This window comes from Anopheles moucheti, chromosome 3 (assembly GCF_943734755.1).
Source record: "Anopheles moucheti chromosome 3, idAnoMoucSN_F20_07, whole genome shotgun sequence".
NCBI lineage: Eukaryota > Metazoa > Arthropoda > Insecta > Diptera > Culicidae > Anopheles > Anopheles moucheti.
Window position 1 is genome coordinate 65,361,477 of NC_069141.1, and position 18,017 is coordinate 65,379,493.

The 18,017-nt window shown below is 49.2% G+C and overlaps 1 protein-coding gene across 2 annotated transcripts in view; it reads left to right on the plus strand.

Moving 5' to 3' along the window:
- LOC128300940 (filamin-C) overlaps nt 1-18,017 on the plus strand; it is a 38,498-nt gene that overhangs the window by 9,566 nt on the left and 10,915 nt on the right. Inside the window, exons 2-9 of one of the 2 annotated variants that reach the window (XM_053037198.1) lie at nt 406-761; nt 836-1,486; nt 1,558-2,042; nt 2,119-2,305; nt 2,394-4,035; nt 4,102-4,269; nt 16,686-17,697; nt 17,763-17,983. In XM_053037198.1, the coding sequence (XP_052893158.1) occupies nt 531-761; nt 836-1,486; nt 1,558-2,042; nt 2,119-2,305; nt 2,394-4,035; nt 4,102-4,269; nt 16,686-17,697; nt 17,763-17,983 (4,597 nt within the window). In that variant the 5' untranslated portion in view covers nt 406-530. Of the gene's footprint in view, nt 1-405; nt 762-835; nt 1,487-1,557; nt 2,043-2,118; nt 2,306-2,393; nt 4,036-4,101; nt 4,270-7,770; nt 7,833-16,685; nt 17,698-17,762; nt 17,984-18,017 lie in introns of those variants that run through there. The other variant, XM_053037200.1, reaches the window with a different exon arrangement.

The window sequence follows — 18,017 nt, forward strand, 5'->3', positions numbered from 1 at the left end:
CCCCGAACGATAATGTTTCGCCGGACTTCCTTCCTTTTCGCGCGTTTTGGATGGTTTATGAATTTTTGACGAGTTCGAACAAATCGAACAACCCCGTTCACATCCGTTCCGACCAAAACACCGCGACCGCGCGCAATGAGCTGCCGTACGCGTACCGACCGATTGTCCTCCGCGTGCGTTCATACAAAACCACCCGCAAACAACCCCGTACGGCTCACTCGACCAGCGGCGCTCGTTGGCGAAAGACTAAGAATTAGATCGCTCAAAATTGTTCGGTTTATCACTAAAAACGGGCCAGAAATTATTTATTCTTCGTTTTGGACCTTTTTTGGGCCTTTTTTGGACCTATTTTTTAACTGGATTAAACAAACAAGAGCGCTAAACTTTCTGCATTTTATGGCACAGGTTCGTAAAATGAGCAGCAACAGTTTTTGAGCACCGGAAAGCGCACCAAACCCCCGAGAGAGCCGATAAGGAAGGAGCCGTTGTCAGTGTCATCCGGCCAAGTGCCACCGAAGCTTTACCCCGTAATGGAGCTTCCGAAGGGGGCCAAAATCACACATGCCGGACTGCTGCAACACACGCCGGATGGCAAGACGGAGCTGCAGAAGATCACCCAGGCTGGGCTGGTGGCCCGTTCGCCCGAGGGTACGGCAGCCAAAGGGATGAACATACGCGGCAACGAGGACCTTTGGGTGGAGATACAGGCCAACACGTTCAAGAACTGGGTGAACGAGCACTTGCGCGAATCGGGACTGCAGGTAAGTGTGGATTGCGTCGAGGCCTGTGTGAAGTTTTGTGATCTCACCCTGCATGCTTCTGCTTCGCTTTACAGGTGATTGAATTCCACGAGGACTTTTGCGATGGTACGCTGCTCTGTGCGCTGGTGGAAGGACTGCAGAAGCGACCGCTCAAACCGTCCTGGAACAAGCGGCCGGCCAATCAGCACCACTTTCTCGAGAACGTCACCACAGCGCTGAACGCGATCGAGGCGGACGGCGTCAAGCTGGTCAACATCGGCAACGTGGACATTGTCAATGGGAATGTGAAGCTGATCCTGGGCCTGATATGGTCGCTGATCGTGCGGTATCAGATCGGACGCAGCAAGTTCCCGCCGCGCAAGCTGATGCTCGCCTGGTTGCAGGCCGCACTGCCCGACTGCAAGGTCGGCAACCTCACCACGGACTGGAACAGTGGGGTGTTGCTTTCCGCCCTGCTAGACTACTGCGAGCCGGGCCTGTTCCCGCACTGGCGCACACTCAATCAGAGTGAGTCCGTGCGGAACTGCGAGCGCGCAATGAACCTGGCGTACGAACGGTTCGGCATTCCGAAGGTCCTGGAACCGGAGTACCTTGCGTCGCGCTGGTTGGACGAGCTGTCCGGTATGACGTACCTGTCGTACTTTATGCGACCCGGTGGGCCTGGCTACAACGCAACACTGAAGTGGGTGAACGGACAAATCAAGCGTCCTGTTACCAACTTTACGGTGAGATTTGGAGCGCATGTCCTCAGAAATTTAACGAATTGAATTGAACTAATTGTTGTACTTTTTTTTAGAGCGACTTCAACGATGGCAAAGTGTTCTGCGAAATCATCAAAGATCTCGGTGGACCCGTACCGGAACCGGCCAAGCTCAGCACCGACCCATCGCAGTGGGAAACCAACCAGCAGAAGGTGATCGATGGGGGACTCAAGCTGGGCGTGAAGCCTGTACTGTCCGCGAAGGATATGGCCACCGCGGACGAGGAGCATCTGGGCGTGATGGCGTACACCACCTGGTTGCGGTGGGTAATTCCGCGTCCACCGCTTGCCAACATGCTTGCCGTGCATCTGGACAGTACGTCGGGCCGGGTCGGCGAACCGACGGAGTTCCGCGTGGAGGCACTGTCGCGCGATGTGGACATGTCGAAGGTGAAGGCGTACATCAGCATGCCCAACACGAACACGCTGCACCCGGTGCGGTTGGGTACGCGCGGCGAGGGAACCTTCGTGCCGGACAAGTACGGCATGCACGAGATCGTGCTCGAGATCGATGACAACCAGTAAGAATCAGCATTCACCTGAAGATCCTCGAGTCCGAGAGTCGTCTTAAATTGTATCATCTCTTACCATTTCCAGACTCGGTGGACACTTCTTCCGGGTACTCCCAAGGCTTGTACATGTTGCCCCGCCCGGTATGGCGCCGTGCGCCCTCGGAAGCCTTGTGGAAGTGCTGGTCAACGCAACCGGTGCGCCGAAAACCGAGGACATCCTAGTGACCGCCTACAGTCCTTCCGGGCGACCGCTCAAGTGTCCGTTGAAGAAGGTAAAGGGGCGCGCCATTTTGCCATTCCGACATCGGCAACCAGGCCGCCAACACTAATCGGTTCCCATTTTTTTTGCCCTGGTTTCAGATCGAGGAAGGACACAGTGCCATTTTCAAGCCGGATGAAGCCGGCGTTTGGGAAATTGCCATAACGTACCAATGCCGCCACATCCAGGGCGGTCCGTTCACGTGTGCCGTGTTCGATCCGAGCGGTGTGTCCGTGCACGGGCTGGACGGTGCCATGCCCCTGAGGGCCCACTCGTTCGAGGTGGATGCGCGCGGGGTCGGCGTCAGCGGAGAACTCCACGTCGACATCGTGCACGAGAAGCGCTCGCTCGTTTGTTCGGTGGAGAAGCTACAAGAAAACAAGTACCAGGTGACGTTTATGCCGCGTTCCAACGGCAAACACCGGGTGTACGTGTACTTCAACGGGTATGACGTCAAGGGATCGCCTTACATTATGAAGGTCGGCTCGAAGGGCAGATCCGGTAAAACGCGCACCAGCCCGCACCAACACGACGGGAAGCTGCGCTCCGAAAGTCCCTCGTACCACTTCAATTCGTCCTCGTTAACTCGTAAAACCGACAGTTCGTCGTTGCGGCGGGATATCTACTCGCCCCCGACGGTACAGAAATCGGGTTCGCGATCACCCCAAGACTACGAGCCCGGCTTCATCAAGAGCTCCACGAAGGAGTCGTACACGAGCCGCGTTATGTCACCGGCCAGACACAGCCCTTCGCCCAAGCTGCTCTTCCCGGTCACGGAACCCGACTACGCGGGATTCCGGCGCAGCACGGAGCTGCTGTCGCAACGTCGTGACTCCGACGAGCTCAAGAGTCCGGTACGCCTGTCGGACGAGGGTTCAAGCTCGTACGTTAAAACCATCCGGACGGAAAACCACACGACGAAAACGATCCGCACGATGCTCGACTCGGACAGTCCGATCGCGCACATTCGCGCCAGTCCGGGGCTGAAAAGCCCGCAGACGGTGTCCGCGACGCTGCTGGACACCCGGACCGGTACGAGCAGTCCGAAACCGCTGATCACAACCACCAGCACGAGCACGTCCAGCACACGCTACATTCCATCGCCGGTGACGGAACATCGGGTTGCGAGCCCGATCGCGATGCACGAGAAGTCGAACGGGACGTACAAGGTGACCGAACGGAACTCAACCTACAAGTCCACCGTGACACGGGACGTGGTGCGCGATAGTCCCACGTTCGAGCGTGTCGTTCGAAGTCCACCGACGACGACATCCGCCAACGTGGTGGACTACTCGTCCAACATCAAGGTGAACGCTGGCAGTGCGAACGGTGGGCAACCCTCCCGACGGGACAGCTACGATGTGATCAACAAGACGAAGCACCTGTTCTCACAGAACTCGCTGGAATCGTTGGCGAATCTTACCGAGCGGCAGCTCAACACCGACCTGACATACGATCGCTCAACGCTCGACAATCAAACGGAAAAGAATACGCACTTCAACAAGTTCTCGCTCGGAACGGAGGCACAATCCAAGCGTCCGATCATCGAAGATGACGGACTGTACCGGGCAGGTGGCTATCTGAAAAACTATCGTACCGAGTCAAACGAGAAGTATGAACGGTACAGCTCATCACAGCTGAAGGGTGGTTTCGAACCGATCGGACGAGATGTGAGTGGGGCCAGAGCCATTCGCGTGCAGGACATACCCGACGGTGTGCTCGGTCGTCCGGTTGAGTTTGAGAGTAAGTGGACACTGGAACTAACTCCCCCGTATTGGCGTGATATTTAAACCATTCCTCTCGTTACAGTCGATGGATCGCAAGCCGGTTCGGGAAATCTGGAGATCCTCGTCAACGGTGGACGGGTGACGTCGGCAGTACGAGCTCTCGGTAACCAGCGGTTCATCGCTAGCTTCACGCCGCACGAATCCGGTACCCACACCGTGCAGATCACCTTCAACGAGGAAACCGTTCCCGGTAAGTCACGTCCTGGTTCTCTTTTAGCTATTACTTAGCTTTTACAGCCATACTCCATGGGGAAAACTCCATTTTCCATGCATTGTTTTAATTTCCTCTCCAATGTTCTCCAAGGACTGATCTTGTCGAGAATGTTCATACTGTCCAACAAAAGCAGCCCTCCACCGTACAACCATTGGCAAAGAACACGCGGTGGATGAGTAGTTGGATGCTTGTTTTATCGCTGGAAAAATGTATTTATTACTCACCGTTACTGGGCATTTGGCGTGCGAGATGCATTCTTATTATACTATATGCGTATTTAAATAAAGCTTGTACTAGTAAATATTCAGTTAAAGCCTCATAAGGTTAGTTCGATAAATCGCTTGATGGATGAATGGAACAGCAGATCGTTGACAAAAGAGAAACATTTGGTAGAATGATTGGACAATCAAAATATAAAAAAAAGTACAGAAAGAAATTAATTCTTCATGTTTCAATCCTACTTACAAAATCACAAATTTTAAGTGAGGAATTACGACAGGAAATCGATAACAACGATTGAAATGCTGTATTTCCTACTTATTTGAAATGTTAATGTTTCCTCATCGAACAGAGAGAAGAAACAAAAACCCATTAATGGGTGCGATCAATGTTTACAACCCAAACTTGGTTGTCTTTCAAGGGTCGATGAGCGATGTGCTTAATTGTGTTGTTTGTCGCTTTTAAAGTGAGTGGCATTTGAAGCTTCGACACATTCGAGCAAATGCTGTGTATTAGTAGCTTAAAACGAATTAAAAATACAATTAAAGATTAAATTTTGCTTCCGATTATTTCAACCATCCATCAAGCGTTATTATCGTTTCAACCGACAAAAACAATCATAAACGTGTTAGGCTGAATATATTTTGTTTTGTTTGTGAAAACCTTTAACTAAAACTATTATTTTCTGCCCAGGAAGTGACTGTTTCGGGAAATCATGTTCAGCAACACCTTGCCACTCCATTCGTGTGAATTTATGATTAAGCACAAATCGATTTAACAGCTCAATTAACAAGTTTCAAAACCCACACGATTCACGCGTTCATTTTCAGCGTTCAGCGTGAACGTTTACTCAAAAAGGGGCGAGAATAAGTTCATTCACTTACGCACGATCACATGCGAATGATGTTTTCCACCCCTTGTGTATAGCCAACCAATTTTCCTTTCGCTGAGCCGTGTTCATTTTGCAGCGTTCGTGTGGTAGTAGTTGATAAGTGCTGGTTGATGTTGCCTTAGGTTTTGTGACAATAATTCATAAATTGTTATTTCCGTTATGAAACTTTTATTTTTAAATTCGTTAAAAGTTTTTGTTTGAACTTTATCAACTGTGGGGTATTTTTCCTATTTTAATTTTTGTAAGGAAACAGGAAATTTTCTTCGTGATATTGCAATTTATCACAAATTAAACTATGAGAGTTTTTGTAATATTTTTCAAACAATTACTAAGAAAACTTATATTCAAACCTCACTTTTGCACCAACGGTCAGTTTGCTATGGCATTGGGACTGGCATTCCACGCTCACCGCTCCGCGGTCACCTGAGAGCGCGAAAGCCCGAGAGAGCGGAAAACCTGCCTACAGCAGCCTACACCGACTCAACCTGAGAGTCGGCCCCCGTGAGCGAGAGCGAAGCCCACGCAACCCCTGGAAACGGGTGAGCTCGACGATCAGTACGATCGCGAAGAAAATGTAAGTCTTCTTTCGATCGTCCACCGGGCAGGGTGCGTCTTTCGTGCGATCGTCGTCATCTGCGCGTCTCTTGAGATAAAATAAAAAGTACAGGGTGCCGGAACGGAACGCGACTGACTGTGCGGGGAGGGGTGCTAAAGAGCAGAAGCCCACCGACATACGCCGCAGAAGAAGAAATGTGCTAGAGTGAACAGAGAAGCAAAAAAAAACCGATCGCAAAGCAACCACGAGGGATCGCTGGAAAAGCCCCGGCTGTGCTTCGGGGTTGGAAACCGTGTGCGTGTGTATGTGGGATCTAGAAGAAGAAATTTATCTCAGGTGTGTGTGAGCGTCCACGTTCAAGTGTTGCATGTGTAGATGGCGTCTTCGTGTGTGTGTGTGTGTGCGTGAAGGGCATTAGAAAAGGCATCGAAACGCAAAGAAACAAAAGCAATTCTCCCAGTACCGCAACCGCGGGGTGGGCAAATATTTGCAGCGCCCTGTTTTTTGTTCATCTTATTTCTTTTCCCCTTTTTCCCGTCCCGGTTTTTGCTCAACCGAAGCAAGCGTTTGCATGTGGGAATTTAGATGCGGCGAGTGAAACGAAACCTCCAACCGTTTGGCGATCGACGGTGGCTCCATCTTGCGACTTTAAACCGTGTCACCGGGAGAGCTGTTTTTCCAGCTTTATCTACCTTTTTTTTTGTTTGCACCGTGACCGTGGCAAAGTGGTGTGAAACGACGTCTATTAGCGGCCACGATAGGCAGGAACCCCTTCTCTCCACCCCCCCAAAAAAAAAAAAACAAAATAATAACAACAACAGTGACACCGAATTTGTGTTGGCGCGCGTGATCGCGAGTGAAACGATCTTTGCACACGACTGCGTGCTTGTTTTTTTTTTGTTTGCATCGGGAAGCCATCTTGAATGTGCTTGTTCTCCAGTGGCGAACGCGCCAAGATGACGTGACAAGTTCGACGGGTTAGGTTTCGTGTTACCGTGGCGACGTGTTTTTCGGTGTTGTGACGGGTGCTACCATTTCGGTTGCCCTCTTTCGCCTTTCCATTCTCAACACAGCTTTCGGGTGCATGTTCTACACGTTGCCGTGTATTGGTAGCAAAGCGATCGAAAAACGGCAACAGCATCCCAGCAAACTTCAACATCAACGTGTTCTGTTCCCGCTGCGTTTTGTCGTCGTTGGCTGCGTTGTTTTTCTCCGTTTCCACCACGTCGTTGCTTCGTTTCGTTTTCGTTTTGGAATTTAGCTTTCTAAAAAATTTCTTCCTCGTTCTTTCCTCGTAATGATCGCGCATAATTTGAGAGTAGCGCTTTGCTGTATGCCGTAGCATTTTGTTGTACTGGTGCTTGGGATGTTAATAAGGTGGACCGCCGCTTGGGTGTGTGTGTGTGTGTGTGTGTGGAATGCGTGTGGAAAGGTGTTGGAGGTGTGGTGGTGAATATTAGCATCAAACGCAGATAACCATTCTGATGCTAGACGTTTCACGATTTCATCCCCCTTCCTCGCTTCCCAGCTCAACGCATCCCACAACCACCCTCCAGGTCGGGGTGGGATCATGGTGGTTGGATGTTTGCTTGCTTTGCTGTGTATATTTGCGCGATACAGGACGGAAAGATCGACGAAGAAAATTCAGGAAATTGTATTGGATTGTCGCTCATTTTCCACCCCTAATCTGCAGTCTGGTTTATGCCGTGCTTTATGTTGTACATCGTTGGTTTTGTTCCACAAAATCCATATTCAACTCGATCGTCAACAGCAGCAGCAGCAGCAACAGAACGAGCTTCAACGAGGATAGCAAGCTTCCGGCGGTGGCGTGACCAGTGGGCAACGTTTAACGATAGGATAACTAAAGGAAACGTAAGTTCGTCGGTATTTGCAACCAAATTCCCAACCGACTCCATTGAAATTCTGTCCAAATTATAGCGTTTGATTGAAATCCCACTTTAAAATTACTCTCGGCAATGGAAGTCATTATATCATTACACACACACCCGTAGAACTCAGCCTCCAGTGGTATTGTATTTCTCTAAATCTACTCGCCCGCCACGGCGGAGTTGCCTGGTGGAGTTCAACGTATTTCCAACACGCGCAAGCCGTAAGTTGACCCAGATTCTGGACGGCTTTTCAATGTTCGCGTTTTGTGCTGTTCGCTCTTTTTCTCTCGCACCAGAGCATCAGCATCTGTACCGCTGGGCTCCGTGATCCGGTGATTCGGTGAGCGTGGTAAGGTTTTAACAAGATTAAAGAAAAGAAAAAGGGATAAAGGGATACGGGGTTGTTGAGAAAGAGATAGAGAGAGCGAGAAAGAGACTGAGAAAAGGCACGAATGTGGCCGTGGTGCGTGGTTTTTAGGCGTTTTGCTATCGTGTACTGTTAAGGGCAACCTGTGTATTTCCGCCACCGCCAGAATACCGTTCGAATGGCACCGGTATCAAGGGGTGAGAGCATAATTCTTTTCCCTTTCCCACCATTCCCGCAGTGGAATGTGCAGTTCGTTCGAGATTAATGATGATGAAATGTAATGCGCCTAGAATGCGTTTCGATCAGAACCCGCTTGTCGGTCGGCCGGTCGGTGTATGCTCTTCGGAAGGCGTTACGTCTATTAGAACGGTACTCTTGTGGGGAATATAAATAATGCTGGAGTTAATTAAAACAGGTTGCCGCTCCTTTTCTATCGCAATCGGATTCGATGCGGACGCTGATGCGTTGAAAGACGTGCCCTTAATTAATTTTGTGTTTTTGCATATGAAAATCTACAAACCATTCCCTAATTTTCGATAAGAGATTATGGTGGAGTTAAATACCGCACCAGCAACAAAAAAACCGACAACCCCCTCTGAAATCAAGGTTATGCAGACATTTCCACGACCCGCATTCGCTCTATTCAATTTGGCCGGAAATCGTTCAGCTGGGTTCAACCCACCCTTAAACATCCTGCCTGTCAGTGACCCTGCGCATAACTTTATGCCCTCTCGAATCTCGCGTCACTTCACCGTCGGTGGCGGCGGTGGCGGTCTTTAAGAAAAGTGGCTTTTGTTTTTCCTACGCATCGCTGGACCATCTCGTGATGCCCCCGACCACCAAAACAACAATGGTGCCATTTTCCATTTGTTGTTTTTGTATTTTTTTTTTGTTTTTTATTTCTTCACATTCATCACACTGAACCGAACCGTCCCGGTATCTGCCCGGTAACCTTCAGGACGGACAGACCTCTACACCGCACCGAACAATGATAAGATTTATCACGCACTCTGTGAGCGGAAGACATTTTTCTTTAATCGCGTCACATTGCAACAGCTACCTGTGTTTCGAGGCTCGATCGTTTCGGCTCTTTCGGACGTTGCAGCCGAAGGTTGTTGACGCTTGAAGCTTTAACGCAGCACCCTTTTGCGTATAGGGGAGACTTTTTCACTCTACCCCTGCAGGTTGGGGGTAAAACAAAGTATAAAAGTGCGCGTTGGGTTGGTTCACGGAAACGGGACGGACAGAATGCTTGTATGTGTGTTTCTTAGCTTCAACCAAACCTCTGGGAAAACTCGTTTCCCCCCGTGTTGGGGTTGTAAACGTTTTCCCTTTTTTGTTGTTGTTTTCTTTGCTATCTGCTTCCACTCCCGACCACGGTGATCGTGTGCGTGGGTTGATCGTTGGCGTACGTTCAGAAAAGGCGCTCTTTATATGGTGACTCGTTTGGCTGTATCTTGCCCATCGGTATTAAGGGAGATGTAGCGTTAGCCGCACAGCAACGTTCATTCAAGATTGGCACACCGTGTAAGGGAGTGCTGGTACTGCAACGGTACCACACCAGTGTTTGTTGCAGTGGATTGTGAAACACACCGACTGCTTTCCTCATCAATCGACGTAAGGGCACGATCGTGTGATGGGTCGTTGTGTATTCCAAGCTCCACACACGGAGCTCGTTGTTTTGGCCCACTCTCTCTCTCTCTCCCTTTAAATTTCAGCCAACTTTAGCATTACTCCAAAACTGTTTATTTAAGCGAAAAACACATTTTTTGTCGTCCGTGGACAGTAAATTTAGAACACCTTTACAAAACACACACACGGACAAACAAAGGTCTCAAGGTTGATGACACATCGCAATAACAAAGCTTGATGCAATTTTTACGCTGACGCGCGACTCGCTTTGGCGAAGGGCAGAAGAACGACAAACATGCAAGCATGAAGCATTATTGTAGCTGTTAAGGCAGTTTTAACGGTTACTTCTACTGAGGTCCTACTGCTACGTTCAGGTGTAGCTGGTGATGATCAGATCGATCGATTCGTACGCGTTATGAAACATTAAACTTCCTCATCTCAAACCAAACTCAAAGCAAGACCGACACGAGTGCGATAGCGATAACGATCGTCACTTTTCTCTTTACCCAGCGAAGCCGTCAGGCATCGACGGTCGATCGTGATGAAATGCTTGACGCATCTTCTCCCATGCAGATCGAGAGATTCCAAGATTCACATCGCTGCTTCCTCCGCGGGGCGCACTTTCGCAATTGAAAAGTGCTTGAGGAGAAAGCGATTTCGATTGCGTTCTGCGTTTTGCAGCGTTCAACCTAAACGCAGCCTAAGTACCAAACAGTTGCGTCTAACTGCGTCTAAATCAAACACAATAAATGCAAGTGAATTGCGGCGTAATTGGTGAGCGATTGGTGCGCTCGCTCGTCTCGCTTATCTTACGCTACTGGAGCAGATGCGTGCACACGGTGATGCAGAAAATGATTGCATGCGCATGGGGCGAATCGGTTTTTCGCTTGTCGGAAATGTTTATATAACGCTGCACCGTACCGTTTTCGATGGCTTACCGATACCGAATTCATTTGAATTTACGAATAATTTTGCATCCATCATCATCAACCGACCGATTAGGGTTCGTAATTAGGCTCCGGGAGTTGGTTTGTTGCCTAAGGAGTGCCAGTTCAGCATTATTGTTAGTTTAATTACCTCCCCCTCACGATTAAGCGCGTGCCGTTCGGTATGGATAATTTACGTAATAAAACAGATTTTAAGCTCAGCATGCAAAACGACGGCTTCCGGCGGCACCGATCGAGCGTGTCAATGCTTAATGGTCCAAAAAGTGAGTGCGCCCTGCTTTGTTGCGTCGCGGTGTCTCTTCGGTGGTTGAATTTTGCCTCGCAATTTGCTTTGTTTCTTCTCCAAGGAAAAGCTCACTGCAAGCAACGCAACCATATGCTGCAACTGCATGTGCAGCAGAAGCAACAGCAAACACACTCGCTTGGGAGGAGTCACTGCGTTGGGAGAAAGTTTCCACTCGGAAGAAAACTCCATCGGGCTGACCATCGGCACGCCGGTGAGCGCCCTGTCTGTGCGTGTACCATTCGTGCAGTACGTTTTGTTGTTATTAATAGGACAAACCGTCTCGGAGGGCTTTACGGCTTTACGGTCGAGTATCGAATTTTCCGAACATGAGAAAGTTTCGTACCGCGTGCGCCTACACCCGCCAGACAAACAAAAACCCCGCACAGCATCCGGAGACCGTAAATAGGCACACATTTATTTCACTTTCTCATTAAAATGCCACACATTTTGAGGGTGTGTTTGTGGCCGTATTGGTCATACCCTGTTTTGTTTAGTGCGAATTTTAAACACTCAGAATTGCGCTACATCCATCGCTCAAAACCGTCCACAGCTCCCCGGGTATACTGAGCCAGTGAAACGGACACCCTTTCCGCGGTGTCCAAATGGTAAGCATTGCGTCAATGGTGCCGGCGGCTGTGAAAGGTGTCCCGATTTTTTTCGGGAGTCGTAAAGCTTGGGCGTTTCTTTCGCGTTTTATAACAAGCATCACTAAATCGTTTGTCGCCGCTTAAGTTAATTCGATCATGGAGCGACAAGTGGCTGATCGTTTCCGGTGGATTTGGTTTTTGTTTTTTAATGATACCGGGGGGGTGATCGCTTTCGACCTGCGAGCCAATAGAAAGGAAAAACACACCTGCCGAATTAGACTAGCTGGCCGCTGCAACGCAACGAAACGGTTAATATTCGCATTTTAACGTATTATGCAAGCTTTGGCCGCCGTTTCTGCGCCTTCGGCGGTACCAGTAACGTGGCGCAGTATGAATGAATGATTGATTTGCTACTGCATTTGTATGGATGGAGCATTGTTTTTGGGCAATACATAACACGCGTAAGTGGTTATGGTCGAAAACTGAAGCGTGCAGCATTTGAATTATTTTAATTCACAGTGTGCGGTACGATGCTTTCTGTCCACCGGTCGATGAACCTGCGCGAGTGAGGAGTGGGCTTTTAGTAGCGTCCATCGTCTGTTTGAGGGGCATGATTTAGTACCCGCAAGTGCCATTACTCACATTTAATTTTATTTACCACCATGTAACAAAAACAACAAAAAACACAGACACTTTTTTCCAGCCGTTTCATCAGAGGGTTCGTCGCTTTTTCGCTCACGCACTGGTTGAGTCTTTTGTTTGTTGTTGAAATTACCCGAACCGCGCATCATTCGCCGGGAATAGATGATAATTTTAAACACACTTACAGTTCCACACTCACACAAGGGAACAAAAAAAAACCGGTCCTTTCCTTTAAACACCTCCCCCCTCCAAGTGGAGAAAATGTGCGGCTGATTGTTGTTGTGTTCTTTTATTTATTTTTATTTTTTTGCCCAACCTCCCAATCTTCCTCGAAGCGTAGCGCGTCCGTCAATGGAGGGTGAGGCACAATCTCGCGAGAAAACGACAAACAAATCCGACGAAACGACATTCCAACCTTAGGGGTGGATGAAGACCCATTCCTTCACCTTTTCCCTTTAAAGCCCCACCAACCAAACGATCGAACAGCGCTTCGATGACATACGCGCCATCGGAATGGTGAAGCGAAATGCAAATCAAAGCTGCGGCGAAACGAGAGAATGCCACGTTTTCCACGTGGCTGGAAATGGCCGTAGCGTGTCGCTTTGGGTTCGTCGGGTCTCCTCTGCTCCTCTGCATTAGAATCTTCCTACCGGAGAGCAACCGGACGGGTACGGCTCTGAAAGGTTGATCCGAAGGTTAAGCTGGGGATTAGCTTTTAATAATCTTCTGTGAGAAAACAAACGAAACGGAAATTTTCACATAAATGTATTTATTGTGTAAGTGTGGGATAACTTTCAAAACTCAAAACCCTTCCTTGCCCCAGCACGACGGTAGCTCAACTCATGACAAACGAATTAGTCGCTGTCGCGGGTCAGAAAGGTCCCTTTTGCCGAGCGCACGTCAGTTACCATTACCATCCACCAGTCCATTCCCCCAAAACAAAACAAAACAAAAAAACCACACGCTAACAACAACGTAAAACAAATGCGCGACTGTATCCAACCCGACCCACTTCCAGTTTGAGGTCATTTGCTTGTCCATCGGCAGGCTCTCAACAGCAGTTCCTTTCTGCTGCTGGCTGCCTGCCTGCAATATGCATAAAACATCGCTACATAGAAACCGCTTGCTGCAAACGTGCACGTTTAGTGCAATGGTCAGAAAATGGTGCTCTCGCGTGGTCATCATCAATGACCTTAGTGGGACGCGTGCGTGCGAATCCAAAAGCCCCCGTACCTCAGCTCATGTTTATTGATAAAACTTTCACCAAACCGCGCGCGGGTGTGCGCGCTCGCGTAAAGTTTTTGGAGTGTTGGAGGCATTTTATTATCTTTTTTTCCACCAGCAAACGGTGTTCACACTCGCACACTGCTGTTCGATGAGATTTTTTGTTTTGCTCTTCCCATTGGCATAGAACTGGTGGAAGGCTGGGCGGCGGGTTCGTTGTGGCCAAAGGGAAAGATGCACGAAAGGATGCGGACGATGCCGGCTGAAGGAAAATGAAACTTCTGGTGAAAACGAAACTTTTCGTTTACCGGCCAATTTCGGACACTCTTTTCGGCCATTCGAAAACGGAAGCGACCTAGCGAGCGCTGTGGAGTGGCGATGATGCTGCTCACGCTGAAGATGGCGCAGCAAGGAATGGAAATAAAATTAAAAGCAATAACAAAACAACACGAGCCATGTTCTCCACCATTCATCAATTCACCCCAAACTACCCACCCCTTTCTGGGGGAGGTTAATTACTTACAGCGAAAACATGAACAATGTGCGCACACACACACGTGTCTAAGCGAAACCGGTTCCTGATTGATCGATTCGAGTCTTCATTTGACGAATCGATCAGAAGTTTGATTTTTAGGGAGTAGAGTGGTCGGAAAAGAGCATTTGCAGCCAAGAAACAACATAACGGCCAAGTTTCGATTGGAACGAACCGTTTTTCCTGCCCTCGTGTGCGGCCACAACAGGCCACTTTCACTCGGTCCATTGGTCCCATACATACACACACACACTCACGAGAGACATAGTTTCTCTTTTCTTCTTCACTTCGAAGGGTTTGACCACTCGCACTCGTATGGAGAGAGTTTATCCATCCTTTCGTACCAGTCAGATGGACAGACCAGCAAGATCAATTAATCGTCAACAAAAATAAGAAAAACAACACAATCACCCGATGCCCGGCATGAAGTTTCTCTGGACACATTCGCCGATCGCAGAAAGCGAGAGTCAGTGCCACTCGTCCTTCCCTCCGTGGTTCCCTCCGCCCTTCCCTGCAGATGATAAGCATCGTACCGAAATATTGCTACCAAAAAAACCGGAAAGACTACTTGCCATACCGGCTTGCGGAGCATGTTTCCGCATGTCCAAACGGGCAAACTGGTATGCCACGTCCGTATAACGAGTTCGCCGATGGCTGACAAATTCCCGCGTGTCCATCATCGTACGTTCAGCTTCGGGGTGCAGTTGAATAACTGCAAGTGCCATTGCTACCGGCTGCTTGTATAACACAAACCCAACACTGTTGACTGTTTCGATTTTTGATCCACGAGATACACGATCGCATTCTGGTTTGATGGTTAAATTAATATTTACAAATCATGTTTAAGGTGAGTTCCGTTCGCTCGAGATGAAGATCATATCGGTTAGATATCGCGCTCACGGGAATGATCATCACAAATATGCCCAACTGAGGCAGAAAAGTGCCTTCTATTGAGGTTTCGGGAAGGGACCATTTTCCAATCCACCGTCTGCCACATCACAAAATGTGTGTTACGAGAGCTTTCACACCTTCATCGCTGCTGGTACGAAGATAATCTCCGGCCGGACGACGGGATGCCCGATTTTCCCCCTGCTGCACGATCGGTGCACGAAACGCGCGATCGCTTCACACGCGACGCCACGCCGCTCTAACCTGATTTCTGTGCAATTAAGCGCAAAAAGATGGCTCAAACCGAACACCACCAACACCACCAGGTGCATGTGTGGGGGTCCATTTGTTTGTTATCTTCTTCCCACTTTTCCACCGTGTACCAAGCGTACCAATTGAGCTCACCAGCCACCATTTTCCCCCTTCCTTCCCTGCCAGTTGCCCTGTTCCGACTTCATTATTAATCTTATTTGGTAATCGGGACGCGTCCCACTGCAACGGACTGCTGGAGGGGAAAATAAATTGCTGTTTGTGCATTTTCTCTGGCCGGCATCTTTCCGGCTTCACCAAACCGACGGTGTGTTGCATTTTTGAGCTGCATTGAAATGGTGGGGGGGCTTTTCTGTTGAGGTTTGTTTTCGAATGTTTATGTGGAGGATAGACGAAACAGACGAAAAACAGGTGATCGTTGTCGGTCGACAAGACACTTCTTATGTTCGAATGGAAGACAAACTGGATCTCCGGAATTGGGAAACCTTCGAACAGCAGCGGACAGTTGATTTGGAGCTTTCGTTGTCAAACATGTGCTGTTTGGAGATAATATTTCAATTCCCATGGTGGAGTAACTGTCAATGTTTGTTCGTTAGGAATGTAAACCATCGACTGACACACTTCCTGGAGATCTCCCATCGAGACAACAAAGTGGGCAAAGTGAACCGAGTACTGATGTTGATACTTGATAGTATGAACGGTGCTTGTGGAAAATTCCCATTTCATCAAATTAAGTTCCTGAAGCACGTATTGCAATTTAATGAAATTTCTAGAAATCCCAAAAAAATATAAAAGAAACTAATGTATTTATAAATACTTCAATTTTGCATTTATTGCATGAGACTAAGGTGGAAAATGGTGGAATAAGGTTTTAAACACCGCAATAATAAAAACAGAAAACTTTCATAAAACAATTTTCAAAGATTGGTTATCGCAAAAACAAGTTTCCTGCACTATCAACGATAAATAAACAACTCATTTCATTACTCGTATTCGGGATTCACAATGGAATAGTACAAAATAAATAACAGAGGAGAGTGTTGAGTAAACGAAAACAAAAACTTTTTTAATGAAATTATATTGATTTGTTTCAAACCACAACAAATAGGGAGAGATTGCTAAAAAATCGTGAGACAAAAACGCAAATAATTAATACTTTTTATTGTAAAACACAATACTTATCTAAAGAAGTTTAAAATTACTCTTTTGTGGTTATCTTCTAATTTACACTATATTGATCTCTACGTTCTATTGATTCTTGTGCACAAGAGCGTCACCCACATTTTGGGTGACGGAGGCCCTTGAAAACCTTTCGCGTCACCCATATTTCTGTGACGGAGGGCATTATCCAAATCTCTGGCACATGTTCGAAACCTATCCGTATGGAATTGTTATACATTCCTCTCGATCTTCAATCATACAAATTCATGTTCTTTTCGCTTCACTTTTCCATCCACACAGGCTCACCTTGGAATATCAACATCATGTCGTCACCAGGGCTCACGGCTCTCGGTGAGTCCACGCGCTTAGTGCCGGCGAATTTGCCGGCGGTTTTTGAGGTACTGCCGCCCCCGGGCGCCTCGATCCGAGGCAGCGACTGTGTGGCGACCGTGCTGTCACCGAGCAAGACGAAAGTGTCCGCCCGCGTGACGCACGAGTCCGCCAACGGTGCGCTGCGCATCGAGTTTGTCCCGTCGGAGGTCGGCACGCACATCGTCGAAGCATCGATCGGTGGTACCACGCTCGTCGGTGGTCCACTCATCGCCAAGGTGTACGACTCGAGCCTGATCCAGGTGACGGACGTGAACGGGGGTGTCGTCGGCCAGCCGTGCCAGTTCCGGGTGGATGCGAGCGCTGCCGGCGAAGGACAGCTCGAGATTTCGATCAACGAAGGTGAGGTGCCGAACCATGTGCAGGTGGTCGGTGGTGGACGCTGCCTGGTGTCGTTCACACCCGAGCAGGCCAAACCGCACCTGATCGACATAAAGTTTAACGGCGAAACGGTGATCGGATGTCCGTTCGTGTGTTCCGTCGCTGATACGAGCCGAGTACTGCTGAACCTCACCAATCTCGAGCTGATCCCGGTCAACAGACCCGCATCGTTCCACATCACCGTGAGCGGGGGCGGGGCGGCCGAGCTGGCCGTCAGTGTGCGCGGCCCGCAGGGTGAGCTGCCGGTGCGCGTAACCGGTGACATCCATGCCGGCTTTACGGCCGAATTCACACCGAACCACGTGGGCGCACACACGATTAACGTGGAGTACAACGGTTACCCGGTGCAGGGTACACCGTTCGTGGCGAAATCGTACGACGCCACCAAGGTGGCGGTGGGATCCGTGTCCAAGGGCACGGTAGGCCGGCCGGTGCAATTCACCGTTGACGCCGGGGACGCGGGCGAGGGTAATCTCGAGATTACGATCTCCGCCAAGGGTCACAACATTCCCACGCAGGTGCATCCGCAAGGAAACGCCAAGTGAGTATTCGATTCGAACCCGGGTGATAAGACGGCCCCGTCTTACTAATCTCGATCGGTTACAGATTCGCCGTCTCGTTCGTACCGGCCGAACCGTGCGAGCACATCATCAACGTGTCGTTCAACAAAATGCTGGTGCCCGGCTGCCCGATCACGGTCATCATCAACGGTGGCACGACCGGACCGCAGGTTTCGCTCGGCGGTCCGGGCCCACTGCACATGCCCAACTCACTGGTCATCAACCACGCCGGAGGCCGCCTGGAGGACATCGAAGTGAACGTCGAAGGTAGGTGGTGGCCACCCGTCGCCGGTCCCGTAGA